Source organism: Lactuca virosa, chromosome 9 (assembly GCF_052849685.1).
Source record: "Lactuca virosa cultivar CGN04683 chromosome 9, Lactuca_virosa_CGN04683_v6, whole genome shotgun sequence".
Classification (NCBI taxonomy): Eukaryota; Viridiplantae; Streptophyta; class Magnoliopsida; order Asterales; family Asteraceae; genus Lactuca; species Lactuca virosa.
The window spans coordinates 94552950-94566033 of NC_136434.1; the positions used below are offsets into that span (position 1 = coordinate 94552950).

General features: G+C 35.3%; 3 protein-coding genes across 3 annotated transcripts in view; all 3 read right to left on the reverse strand.

Annotated features, from left to right (window-relative positions):
* Positions 1-9074: 9074 nt before the first annotated feature.
* On the reverse strand, positions 9075-9653 carry LOC145139558 (uncharacterized). The gene has a single exon (XM_079073343.1). It carries the CDS (start codon positions 9651-9653, stop codon positions 9075-9077), a length of 579 nt encoding a protein of 192 aa, XP_078929469.1.
* Positions 9654-10089: 436 nt separating this feature from the next.
* On the reverse strand, positions 10090-12420 carry LOC145139559 (protein FAR1-RELATED SEQUENCE 5-like). The gene is made up of 6 exons (XM_079073344.1): positions 12267-12420; positions 10962-11758; positions 10853-10865; positions 10597-10791; positions 10467-10501; positions 10090-10413 (listed from the first exon to the last, which is right to left on the reverse strand). The coding sequence occupies exons 1-6, from the start codon at positions 12418-12420 to the stop codon at positions 10090-10092; spliced, it is 1518 nt and encodes a 505-aa protein (XP_078929470.1).
* The window catches only part of LOC145136874 (protein AUXIN SIGNALING F-BOX 2-like), a 49112-nt gene continuing 47767 nt past the window's right edge, over positions 11740-13084 (reverse strand). The window contains exon 3 of the mRNA XM_079070987.1: positions 11740-11758. The gene's annotated coding sequence lies outside the window, so the exon portion shown is untranslated. The remainder of the gene's footprint in view (positions 11759-13084) is intronic.

Below are 13084 nucleotides of genomic sequence, written 5' to 3' on the forward strand. Positions count from 1 at the left end.
AGGAAGCGAGTTTAGATCAACCAACACTCAACTATCTTAGACTCCCACTAGGTACCTATCTATGGAAGTAGTGATAGTACTCACAAACTCAAGGAAGTGAGTTTAGGATAAAGAAAACAACTAAAATACCCACACATGTTTTATAACAATAAAACCTATGGACTCACCAACATTATGTTGACCTCTCAAACCACATGTATTCTCAGGAGAATGAACTCGTCCAAAGAAAGAGATAACTCCGGTGATGCAGTCTGGAACCTATGTGATTTGGTTTTGTACTTTGCTTTCGTAAACTACATGTACCTCGAACAATTATGTAATATATTTTATTCAATGAATAAATAGCTATGTTGTTTAGTACATCATGTGTATTATTCAATGTGTATCTTGGCATGAGATCCCAACATCCTAACGTCGCACAGCCTGACGCTTCCGCTGCCGGCTAGGGGTGTGACACATCTTGCCTATGTATTAATGATTAAGTCATTTGTACATCATAAAAACTAAAGGAAAGCTTATTTAGATATCTAACATCTTCATTACTCAATACGATCTTAGTAACTTCCATGTTCATTACCAAACATTCCATTCCCTTAATAAGCTTTATGATACTTTTAATAATCAATTAATAAACACTTAGATCTCTTATTATACCTCGGAATTCCCAATTCCATCAGTTTCATGTGTTGGAATATGATTCTTGAGTTTACGAACTATAAATCCCATTTAACTTGTAAAATCATATTTTGATAAATCAATCATTAATAATCCAACAAACATATGATCTAGTGTTTCACTTAATGATAAATTAGGGATGAGCGTGGGACGAAACCGGTACCGACCCGTACCGTTGTAACATCCTGTTTATTAATAAATAAATTGATAAAGATTAATAAATGATCAGTAGCCCTAAAATCCATAATATTTATCGGGGTGTTGGTTTCGAGGAGTCAAATGACATGATTTGGAGTTTCGGGGATTAAAGTGTAATTTCGGGAGTTCTTTTGTAAAGATTTTCAGTAGTTAGGGGGTGTTTGGTATCATTTGGACTTAATATGAAAGGATTTATGGAAGCAGGGGTTAAAGAGTAAGTTATGGACCTAAGTTGAAAAGGTTTCGTAGAGGAGGGGCCATTTGGTAACATTTGGACTTAAATTGAAAGAAAAAAAGAGAAGGAGGGACCATTTGCGTCATTATGGGATGTAGATTATGTGAGTCGGGTATATAACGTCAACCCCTCCGTAACCCTAACCCTAGACACTGTCCAGCCGCCACCCTCACCTCACCTCCCTCCAGCCGCCACACCACCCCTTCACTCTCGTTCTCCGGTCGGCAAGACAACCGACAAACACCGCTACCCCCTGCTGACGAAGTCGAAAACCACCGTTGAGCTCCTGTTGCTGGCGACGACGAGGACCACCGAGAAGAGCCATTGAAGACCGCAGTTCTGTTGATGCCGCTGCAGGACTACTCCGACGAGATCGTGACAGCTTCACTCGCTTCTCCTCCGTTCTTCTGTGCTGTCTCGGTTGGCCGATGTCCGTCCGCCGCCGCTACCGCCGGTTGCTATCGGGGTTGTTGTTGTCGTTCGTTGTACGCCACCAGGTGGGTGGTAGCGTCCATATTTCGTGTCTTGCGATGTGGATACGCGTGGGGGTGGGCCTTCCGTCGAGTAGAATCCATGAAGAACCACCATAGCAGCCGGCCATGGTGGCTGCCGCCGATGACGCTGCATTGCCGACCGACCGCCGCTGCTGCCCGTCTTCTTGTGTCACTACCACAGCCGTACGCCACCAGGTGGGTGGCTGGACTCATTTACGAACAAAAGAGCGTGTATGTGTGGTTAGTTGGCCGGAAATCACAAGAGAGCCTGTCACAACTAGCACTTTTGGCTAGAAAATTCCGTCCTCGGGTAAGTAAGGACTATTGTGAGATTTGTGCTAACACTCCTAAGTGTTCAATATGAGTTCCTAAGGAGCCATAAAGTGTTAGAATGCAAATCTCTCCAAGTATGTGAAATCTCTCCCAAATCTCTCTAAATATGTGAAATCTCTCCAAGTATAGTGAATCTCTCCCAAATCTCTCCAAGTATGTGAAATCTCTCCCAAATCTCTCCAAGTATGTGAATCTCTCCCAAATCTCTCCAAGTATGTGAGCTTCATACCCCACCTTTTCAATGTTTTAATGTTTTTGGGGGAGAGTACAAGTCAAATCTTGCCTAAATTCTTAAATGATTGCATATATACGTATGTTTGTATGTGTGTGTGAAATATTATTAAATTAATATTTTAGTAATATACTCATGAACGTAGAAATTCTCAATTTCATAACGAACAGAGGATACTTTGTACAAAAGAGCCTCCCAACTATTGGGTGTGTCCAACCTAACCCCTTTATCTATGCTTTCATGTCTAAAGATAAAAGTTAAAATAGGGATCTTGATAAGTGGACACCATTTCTAGTAAATTTTCGAAAATGGAAACTTTGTGACTATTTTGCAAACTATCAGGGAGTATTTTATAAATATTCAATATAAAAGTTTGCGTCAAGAAAATACACAAATAGAGCCTTTATGACAGAAATATTCGCATGTCATAAACTGCTGTCATAAAACCCCCAAGAACATAAGTAATGTTCTATGTGTCATAAAACAGAAAATGTGTGTCATAACCGGCAGTTATAAATTTATAGAAATTATAACTTGACACTTTTTCTCTTGACTAAAATGACTTATTTTTCAATAAACGAAAAGGAACGAACACGAGCACCTAGTTAACGAGCACAATCAATGATATGGAACGAGAACGATATTTCTATTCAATAAGTACGAGTTTCATTATTTATCTAACAAATAATGGATCTCTAACGATTGCTCAAAAGGTTGTTAATATTCTAGTCAGACAAATCTCAAAAGTACCTAAATATAAAAATATTAGTGTGCGTCTAAGTCCTGTAAAGAGTTATAGTCAGAGTCTCCTGGAGGGAGAGCGGAAATTTGTGTATAGATCTATACGGGGTTGACACCCCGCACCTTCGCTGTCCTATACATGATAAGTGATGGTCCACATTTGTTGCGTTGACTGTCCTTTTTCATCGCGTAGAATGTCCACAATTGCCATGTTGATTCTTTCTCCTAACAAGTATAGAGTCGTAATACTGCTATTTTCACAAATTAAAAAGCGTAGGACTCTATGGAAAACGATTTTCTATGATTTCGATAACGATAAACTAGAACTTACGATTATTTTATAGCAGAAAATATAGGATTTTTCTGGAGATAACGATTTTCTACGATTTCGATAACGATAAACTAGAACGCACACTCAATTTTACTCGATAAGAGAAACAAGAATTTTCAACTATATTCACTTTTTGAAAATAAGGGATTTTTCTGGAAACGGTTGACTATTACTATTCAAAAGAACTATTCTCGTACACAGCTCGCTTTTACAAATCACACTACTTTTCAAAATCACTCCTTATAAGGATGAATAAAAGTAATGACATGCACACACATATTCATGATTTTCAAGGCAAGACTTCAAACGATTTCATAGAAAATATCGGATTTTCTGAAAGTACGATAAGAACGATTCTAAACAAGTGTAAACGATTTTATACACAAAACTGCTTATGAACTCACCAACTTTTTAGTTGACGCTTTTCAAAACAACTTGTATTCTCAGGTATCTAGTAAGCAGGTAACAAGGGACGCGGATGCAGGACTATTTAGCTGTAGTTTGGAATTTCTACTTATGTCTCTTTTATATAACTCGAAGAACAAATACAATATGTAAACAATGTAAGTTTGTTATCTCAATGTATGATGTTTGGATTGCTCTGTTTCATTTATATTCAATTGTTATGATACTACACAATGAAGTCACCCGCCTCCGGACGTTTCCGCCGTCTCGTCCGGGGGTGTGACAGAGCCACCACCACCACCGTGAGGTGGTGGCTAGCACCTTCGACCACCGCCTACCGCCACAAGGGCGGCTGTGTGTGTATTTTATTATGTGTGTTTATTTTGGATATTCATTATATGGATGTTGTATCATTGTATTGTGGCCCAAATAATCAAGGAAAAACCCATAACCACCTCCGTGAGGTGGTGGCTGCCGCCTCTGCCGCCAGCAGCCGCCGTGTTGGGTGGCGGTGTGCATTGTGTGTTTGGATTGTTAGTTTAGATGCTTGGACATATTTGGCCTAAATTCATAAGCACCACCACGAGGTGGTGGCCGCCGCCGTGAGCCGCCGTTGACCGCCACTACCCGAGGTGGTAGTGGGTGGTGCCTGACTTATTTAACCCAAATTGACCTAATGAAGCCCTAATTGACCTAAAAACCTAACCATTTGACTAATGGGCTCGCGATTGGGTTGGAAACCCTAATTAGAGTTTAGAAAACTCTGATTTTGGATTTGTTGGTTTGGGCTTATCGGGACCCGCGTTTTGGGCCATTGGAATTGAATTATGAGTTATACCCAATCACACCGTATGATTTATCTAGTAGAGTGATGGACTTAATGGATTAAGTCCTTCATGGGTTAAGTAAGAAACACTTAACCCTAATCATCATTTTATGTGAAAACCCTAATTTTGCTTGGGCCTTGAGTTGGGCCCTTCTATTGGGCTTTGGTGATTGGGCTATTGATGGGCCATCCAAGAACAAGTATATGTACTAGAATATTTGGATTGGGCTTTAGGATAAAGCCCATTGGAAAGGCTTGGGCCCATTTTGGAAAATTAGGCCATAGGTGGGCCATAATTGGGCCTTTATGATTATGAGATATTGGACCATTCGAATGCCAAGTGTTTGGACCAGAATAAATGGTTGGACCTTAAGGTAAGACCATGTGAGGGGTTTGGGCCCAATTTGGAAAATTGGGCCATATGTTGGGCTTTGGTCTATTGTTTGACTTTTTGGGCCTTTGGAGTGTGAGCTTGGGCCTTGGGCTTGAATCAAGCTAGGTTAGGGGTAAAGTAGTCCTTTACCCCAAGCATGGACTTATGATTATGTGTTGGAACCCAATTATTAATTGGGTGTCGTTTTGATGTTGACAGTTCGGGAATCTGTCATCCAACAGCTAGAGTTTATCCGCAGGACTTCAGCAGTGAGTTCTTCTCACTATATCAACAGGGTCTAAGGCATCAATGCCGACCCTTTTCAGATTTGTATCCGGGTTTATTGCATGATATGCTTGTTGATTTGCATCATGGTAGTTAGGATGGTGATATGCTTAGTGACCTGGTAGTTTGGTATCCTGGTATATAGGATAATGTTATGTTAGTGACCGGTTAGGTCGGTATCCTGGTATATAGGATGTTGCTATGATTAGTGATATGTTAGATCGGTTTGACTGTTATGTATGCTAGCGTATGATATTTATGTGCACATAATTGTTTGATTGGGGGTTGGGTTGAGATAGGTCCTGCTTTGTGTTGTAGGCCAACATACCCAGGGCGGTCCAGATAGACTGCCGACCCGGGAGGGCATACTAGTCAGGCCAAAGGCCCGACGAGCCGTCCGGATAGGCTGAAGTCCCTGAGAGGCGGTCCTGACATGCCGATGGCTCGGAGAGCGGTCCAGATAGACTAATGGCCCTGCGAGGCGGTCCAGTCAGGCTGATGGCTCATTATGCATGCTGTTTGTTTATAGGATATGGTTATATCTGTATGGCGTTGGTATTTTGGGGGAACTCATTAACCTTCATGCTTACAGTTGTTGATTATGTTTGAGGTACTTCTGATGATCGCGGGAAGGCGAAGGCGTGATCGTGCACCTCCTATATTTTTATGATTTGATTCTGGGATACTCTGACATGAAACTATTTTGAAAACAAATTTGTAATAATGATTGGTCTTTATATGTTTTAAAAAGTTTTAAATTGGCATGATTTTTATGGGTGTTACAACCGTTCCTAATTTTTTGAAAACCGAATTTGGTCAAAAGTCAATCCCGAGTACCGAACCGAATTAACATCACCGGTACCGGGAATGGTACCGGTTTTCGGTACTAGTACTGGTACCGGTGGTACCGATTCCCGAATTTCATGTATTTGGATTACCAAGTACCGTCCTATATTGTTAAATTCGGTACGGCTCGGTACCGGTTCCGGTACGGTACCGGTACGGGATCGGGATTTGGGACAAACTTCTCATCCCTATGATAGATTACATTCCTTTAACAAACCAAAATGAAGTTATGCATTCCAAATCTCATGAATAGCTATTGGAAACCTTGATCGTGCTTGAACACATATGTAACATCCATTTTCTGGTATTTATTTGTGTTTGCCTTAATCTGTTTAGTTTATTGAAAACTGCAACTTGTGATTTCAACCTAAAAGCGTGAGGCACTTTTCTGAAGTGTGCGCGGGGCGCTTTCCAGCCCAGCCCAATTATGGTTTTTATTAGGGTTTAATGAGTACTGAAGCACACTTATGGCCTAGGGTTTGATCATTCTCAACCTCTTTCACTTATAAATAAACCCTAGCTAAACCTTGGCTCACACACACACACACACACACACACTCTCTCTCTCTCTCTCTCTCTCTCTCTCTCATTTGGAGCTCAAAATCTCTATTGGAAGCTTACTTTTCATATTTTGGTGTGAAGCTTGAATATCAATGTGGTTGGGTGAAGAGTTCAAGTGTAGATCTAGCAAGGTTACCCTATTTCTGGACCATTGTGAGTATAAAGCTCAAATCTTGATATTTAGTTTGTTAGATCTTGGATGATGCCCTTTTATGGCTTATTTTGCCTTTTGTGTGGGATCTTGGTGTTGGATGGACTCCAACACCTTTCATGCATTATATGATGCTTCTAGGACCTTATGAGTTGATAAAGTTTGGACCTTTACCCTTCTCTTCAAGCCATGCAAGCCTTGGTGATGCTTTAGGCTATTTTGTGTGCAAAAACCTTGGATATTGGAAGTTGTGGCCTTATAAAGGATAAAGTTGGAAACTTTATCCATTTAGACATCATATTTATTCAGATCTAAAAGTTAAAGACTTAGACTTGCTAGTTTGAGACTTGAATAATGCATTTTTGGACTTTATGAGACTTTAAGTTAAGATCTTGTTTGTTATGGAAAGGCTTAATGGATAAAGTTGAAACTTTATCCGTTTAGACCTTATAGTTTTCCACAGTCTGGATGGTTTTTCTGCTCAGAGGTTTCACATGGAAAGTTTTTTGCTACATGTGAACTATTTGGTCATGTTATTGATTGTTGGAGTCAAGTGTTGAATCTTGATGAAAGTAAGCATGCACCAGAATCTCCTCTGAGAGTTTATTGCAAGACAAAGTTGACGGTATACTTCATTAATATTCATTGTTGATTAAACTATATGTTAAATATAAATTCTTAAAAAAAAACTAATGACTTTTTAAAAACTACATTATAGAATTTGTATCTTGAAGGTAAGTTATCAGAAAGTAAACGCAAAGCTAAATTCCTAGAGAATCTTTTGCTTTCTATTGAAGATATGGACTCAACCCTACGTTATGTTGGATTGGTAAGATACATATCTGAACATATTATTACTTTTTTGTGTTAATTTATTAATAATCATATATAAATATAAAATAAAATGAATACATTTAAATTACTCCATTTTACAGCTTTTCCTACCGGTTGTCCGTTCCTTCCACATTTTCCTTTTTGTGATCAATCTACAACACCCAGAGTTTGTAATCACTAACAACATCAAATTTGATGATCCTATTGATGTCAGATATGGTCAATTGCTCCAGATCATCGTAAGTGATCAATAAAAGTTACATTAATTATTAAATAACATTTCATATATGTTAACAACTTTTTTTAACATTTTCAGAAAACGTACATACTTGATTACTTAAGATCTCAGAATCATCCAAAAACTAAGATGTTTTCACATGTGATGCCACATAGACTAGAAATGCCTTGGAGTACAATAAACAACCACATTGATTGTGGTGTGTTCACAATGCGTTACATGGAAACATATATGAGTGGAAGTATGAATGAGTTTAAAGTTGGATTCAAGAACGAGTTTCCTGCACAAGATGATCAACTTGCTAAGTTGAGGACAAAATATTTATACAAAATCATCACTCATGAATATAATGTGCATAAGGATTCTGTGCTTCAAAAGGTTGATCAATTCCACAAGATTCCTTCAAGACAACGCTCTGAACTGGTGAGTATTATTGCAAAGGAACAAATTCACACAAGATTGGATGATTTTAGTTAATTATGTTCAGAATATGCCTTTAGTTATGACTTTAATGGTTTCTTTTGGTATCTTTAAAACAATGGTTTTGTATGTGAAGAATATTAAGTTTGTTTGTAGAACGTACAAAGGTTTCTTTTGGTTTGCTACTTTATAATGGAATGATAAGTAATATTTTCATCTTTATATTTATGGTTAATTTTACATTAATTTTTGAATAATTAAATAAAAAATATATTGTGTCAAACATTTATGATTAACATGATTGATATCGTATTCACATTATTGTTACTTTATGTTGTGTTGTTTGTAAGTATTTTGCATATTATTATTCATTTGTGATTAATTTCTATATTCATTCAGTTCTGATTATTACAAACAAACATTTATTAATATAATATACTATTAAATCAATATAATAAAATGTTTTTTTAATTGGAATGACAATAACAATGATTGATGTTAAAATTATATTTTCCAAATGGATAAATATAGTTATTGTAAACCAAAACTGATTTGACATACGAACGGAGTATTTAACATTTTTGACAACATTATTTTGTTATGATTTGGTTTGTTTAAGTAAATTATAATTTAAAGTATGATTCATTGATGTTTTTTAAATAGTATTCATTATTGAATATAACAAAGGGTGAAAAATGAATGTTGTTAAAGTAATGACTAAACTATATCAAAAAACAAACATGAAATACTATATCAACAAACAAACATGTAAAATAAATCCATAAATGATATAAAAGTGTTTTAAGATAAAATAACGTAATGACTCATGGAACCATCTGCTTATTCATAAATCTAATAGAAAAAAGAAAATCAATTGCGCAAATTAATGGGCCATTTTAAGGTTGTTTTGACTCTTGTGCAAGTATGATTTTGCATGTCCTCCAATTATGGTTAACATATTGATTGCAACCCGTGCAAATTTTAGTATTTTTCTTTGCAACTGCAACAACTTTCTCAGTGGCACTAACCATTGTTTTCTTAGTTCCACTCTCTTTGGTACGTATTGCTGAAGGTGGATGGATATTTATTTTTTCAGGAATGCTGCATATTCCTAGCATTCGAATGATTTCTTCTTCTTCATTATCAGATGATGATTGGTTTGACCAACCAAATTCCATTGCTGCCTGCTTCAAGATACGCGTGTTCTCAACAAAAGCCAACAATTTCTCCTTACGTCTTTTGAAATGATCCAAGCAGTATTCAATATTACTGTAAGCCTCTGTTAGAAGTTTAAAGGTGTCATCTTCTGTTTCCATAGCAACATGTTTCATGGCAAGCAAATGGCTGGAAGTTGCATCCCTTCTCCATCTTATGAGAATATACTGCTCTGGAATCTCTTCAATATGGTTGTTCTTCAAGACAACAAAATATGTCGACACAAAATGCTTGTACGTATAAAATGATTGCATGAACATTTAACTTCTTTTTCAGGCAATTTTAGTTCAACCTACATTGTAGATGAAAAATATGATATGTCAGTAAGTGGTTGAATTAACATATTAGTCGGTGGTTATTACATAATATTTAAACAAGTACTATTTATTTATAAATAATGATAATATATACTTGTGTAATCATCAATGAATATGATGTCAAATATGAATAATACCTTGCATTTTATCTTCAATTGTTTTGCTCTTATCCATTTGTGTAATCATAACAACTTGCCATCCATCTATCATTTCAACACTGTCAATAGAACAGTACCAAGCTGCTTTAAATATTTCCTTTTTGACCTCATAGAAAACCGGTTTTAGTGTAAACCACAGCTGCATGTTCTACTAAGCCAGTTGGAAGCGTCAGTTCATGGTTTGCATTTTTTGTATCATGTTCTAGTTTCTGTTGACCATTTCATTGCTTTCCAATTGCGGTGTCGTAGTTCATCATGAAATAAATAAGCAAATTACCAGAGTTAGAGTATTTATTAAAAAATGAGTTTACACTTTCAGACCTTGAAGTAGTTTTCATCAGACCATGTGGTGGCATGTCTTTAAAATAAGCTGGAATCCAAAGCTTTCGATCCTTGTACATGTCTTTGAACCATCTTTTGTCTTGTAATTTAAATTTTCTCATAAGAACTTTCCACCTTGATTCAAAGACTTTAGGCTCTATATAGACATTCCAAACAAGCTTAGTAAAACGCTTTCGAAAATCAGTGGTTTTCAAAAAAATCCGCTGAAACCTAAAAAAAAAACATTACACGTTGATAAGATGATCTATGAATAAACATGTTCTGTGCTAATCGTTTGTGCAAAAACATAAGCTGTTGTAATCATTATTGAATAAAACAGGTTGTGTGTTAACATGAATTAAATATACATACCTTAGCTTGTATTTTTTTCATAATGTGCTACATACATAATCTGTGATTAGAATTAGGAAATATTGCTTCAACCGCCTGTATAACAACTGGATCTTGGTCTGTTAATACTAATTGAGGGTGTTTTCCATGTGCTTTCAAAAAAGCTTCAAGCAACCAATAATAAGATTCTATTGACTCGTTGCTTAACAAACCTGCTCCAATGTTTATTGAACGTTTGTGGTTATCAATGGCTGTAAAGGGAACAAAAATCATTCCAAACCTGTATTAAAAATTAATTAAAAACAAATTCACCGGTTATTAAAAACTAAATAAAATAACAATATTCATAATTAAAGTAAAAAAAATATAAAACTATAAGATCATACTTATTTGTTCAGAATGTAGCATCAAATGAGATCACGTCCCCAAACTCCTTGTAATATAACTTATCGGTTTCATCTGCCCAAAACATTGTGTTTAACACACTATCAACACATTTATACTCAAATGTGTAATTAGGTAACTCATCTTTCCTCATGTTCATTTTGTCAACAACCAGTTGTGCATCCTTGTCACCTATAATGTTTCCCATCTTCCTTCTAAAATTTTTATAATCAATGACTTCAGGGCCAACATTTTCATAACCTCCTTGCAAACTAGCTTGTAACTTATGTGCCTTTGTTGCACCAATGTTAGATGTTGCGGAACACACTATAAACTCCTTGTCTTTATAACTAAGTCGTCGTGCACGTTTGGAATACCGTCTTTCTTCTTTAGTATCTAGGGGGTGGTTGTGCTTCTCTTCGAACTCATATATTTTACAAGCATTAGTTCCAATATGTGGTCGTTCAAACTTTATCAATGCCTTGCAGTCTGTGATTCTGAAGTTTGAGTTTCGTTTATTCCTACCACTTCCCTCAGGATCCAAAGTGTCAGGTGATCTGTTAGGTATTTTACCCATTTTGTTGCACACTACATACCTTATTTTAATGGTTTTGTCACCAAACCTCGTTATTGTATTTAACTTGACACCAAAACATGCTTTATCTGCATATAATTTATACATTTCAACTGCCTCCTCTAATGATTGATAAGTAACATCTACATCTGACATAAATTCTTTAGGAACAATAGGTTTCCACAACTTGGTTTTTCCACCAGGCGAGTCAACAACATTACTATTGAATGATTCTTCTTCAGAATCAGATCCATTTATACCTATTTTTTTAGACAACAAAACCAATAATGAGACATAATATACATTTAGATTCATTCAATATTCATGAACTAAACCATAATTTGATCATAATCAACATGTGTTTAACAATAATCAAAATTGAAGTATTTAATCATTTGAAAATAAGTAACAGATGTACAACAATGCATAATTTACTTCATATATGATTATAATACACGCATTGCAATAAAATAACAGAAAAAACAATGTTACATTAACGTAAAGAATTCATCATGTGATTATGATATACATTCAGTTTCATTACTTATTCATGTGTATAACAAATGAATCACATAAGTCATTGCTGATTATAATACATGAATCTAATAAAAATAAAGAATATTAATGAATCATATACTTCAATGGTGATTATAATACATGAATTGCAAACAAAATAACAATATTAATGAAATGTGATTTTTATTTGATAAAAAAAACAGGAGGGCTCCCACAACATGATTTGTATGTAAATGATATTGATAATGTTACATTCACTCGCATTATCATAGTATTGATTTATTTCGCTAGATTGATCGTCCGATTGATAATTATCGTCTTCATAATATTGATTATTGCCGATTGATTGATTGCCATATTGATCATCATCGTCGCTATTGCCGCTACTATAATCAAACCATTCCATCCTCGATTTTGATTTGGATTAACAAACATATCAGTTCTTATCGATTTTGATTTGGATTAACAAACGTATCAATTCTTATTTTGCATGATAATCGATGTTACTGATGCAAATGTCGATGGACTAAGAATCTTCAATTAGATAGAAACCATATCCTCAAATCAACAATATTTATGGAATATCCCTTAATTGTAGGTACAGAATAATGGATAATATATGAATTATTAATTATATTAAATACAAAATTACTTATATGCCCTAATTAAACGATTGGTTGATAAGTGTTCTTGCGTTCTCAACATTTTATGTGTTTTCATTTGATCATACTCCTATATATATATATATATATATATATATATATATATATATATATATATATATATATATATATATATATATATATATATATATATATAATTTTTGATCAAAAAAATTATTTTAATATTTTTGTGGTCCACCTGATATGATATAATCGTTACTGTAATATATGTGGATTGTCGACATTTTTACCTACACATTCTATATACGAATTGCAACGGAGTTACCTCACAAATTAAAGTTATGTTTTCGTTTCTTATATAATTTCTTTTTATAAATTTCTTTTTTATTATTTTTCTTAAGATATAATTTCAAGCTTCATTTTTTTTTTCTGCGTCCTCCATACTTA

What these genes read in the sequence shown, in the direction of transcription:
- LOC145139558 (XM_079073343.1), bottom strand. Translation starts at nt 9,653, where the DNA reads ATGTTCATGCAATCATTTTATACGTACAAGCATTTTGTGTCGACATAT.
- LOC145139559 (XM_079073344.1), bottom strand. Translation starts at nt 12,420, where the DNA reads ATGGAATGGTTTGATTATAGTAGCGGCAATAGCGACGATGATGATCAA. An exon ending in CTATGATAATGCGAGTGAAT is followed by an intron (nt 11,759 to 12,266) that starts GTAACATTATCA and finishes CTAAAAAAATAG; the next exon opens with GTATAAATGGATCTGATTCT. An exon ending in AAACGATTAGCACAGAACAT is followed by an intron (nt 10,414 to 10,466) that starts GTTTATTCATAG and finishes TTTAGGTTTCAG; the next exon opens with CGGATTTTTTTGAAAACCAC.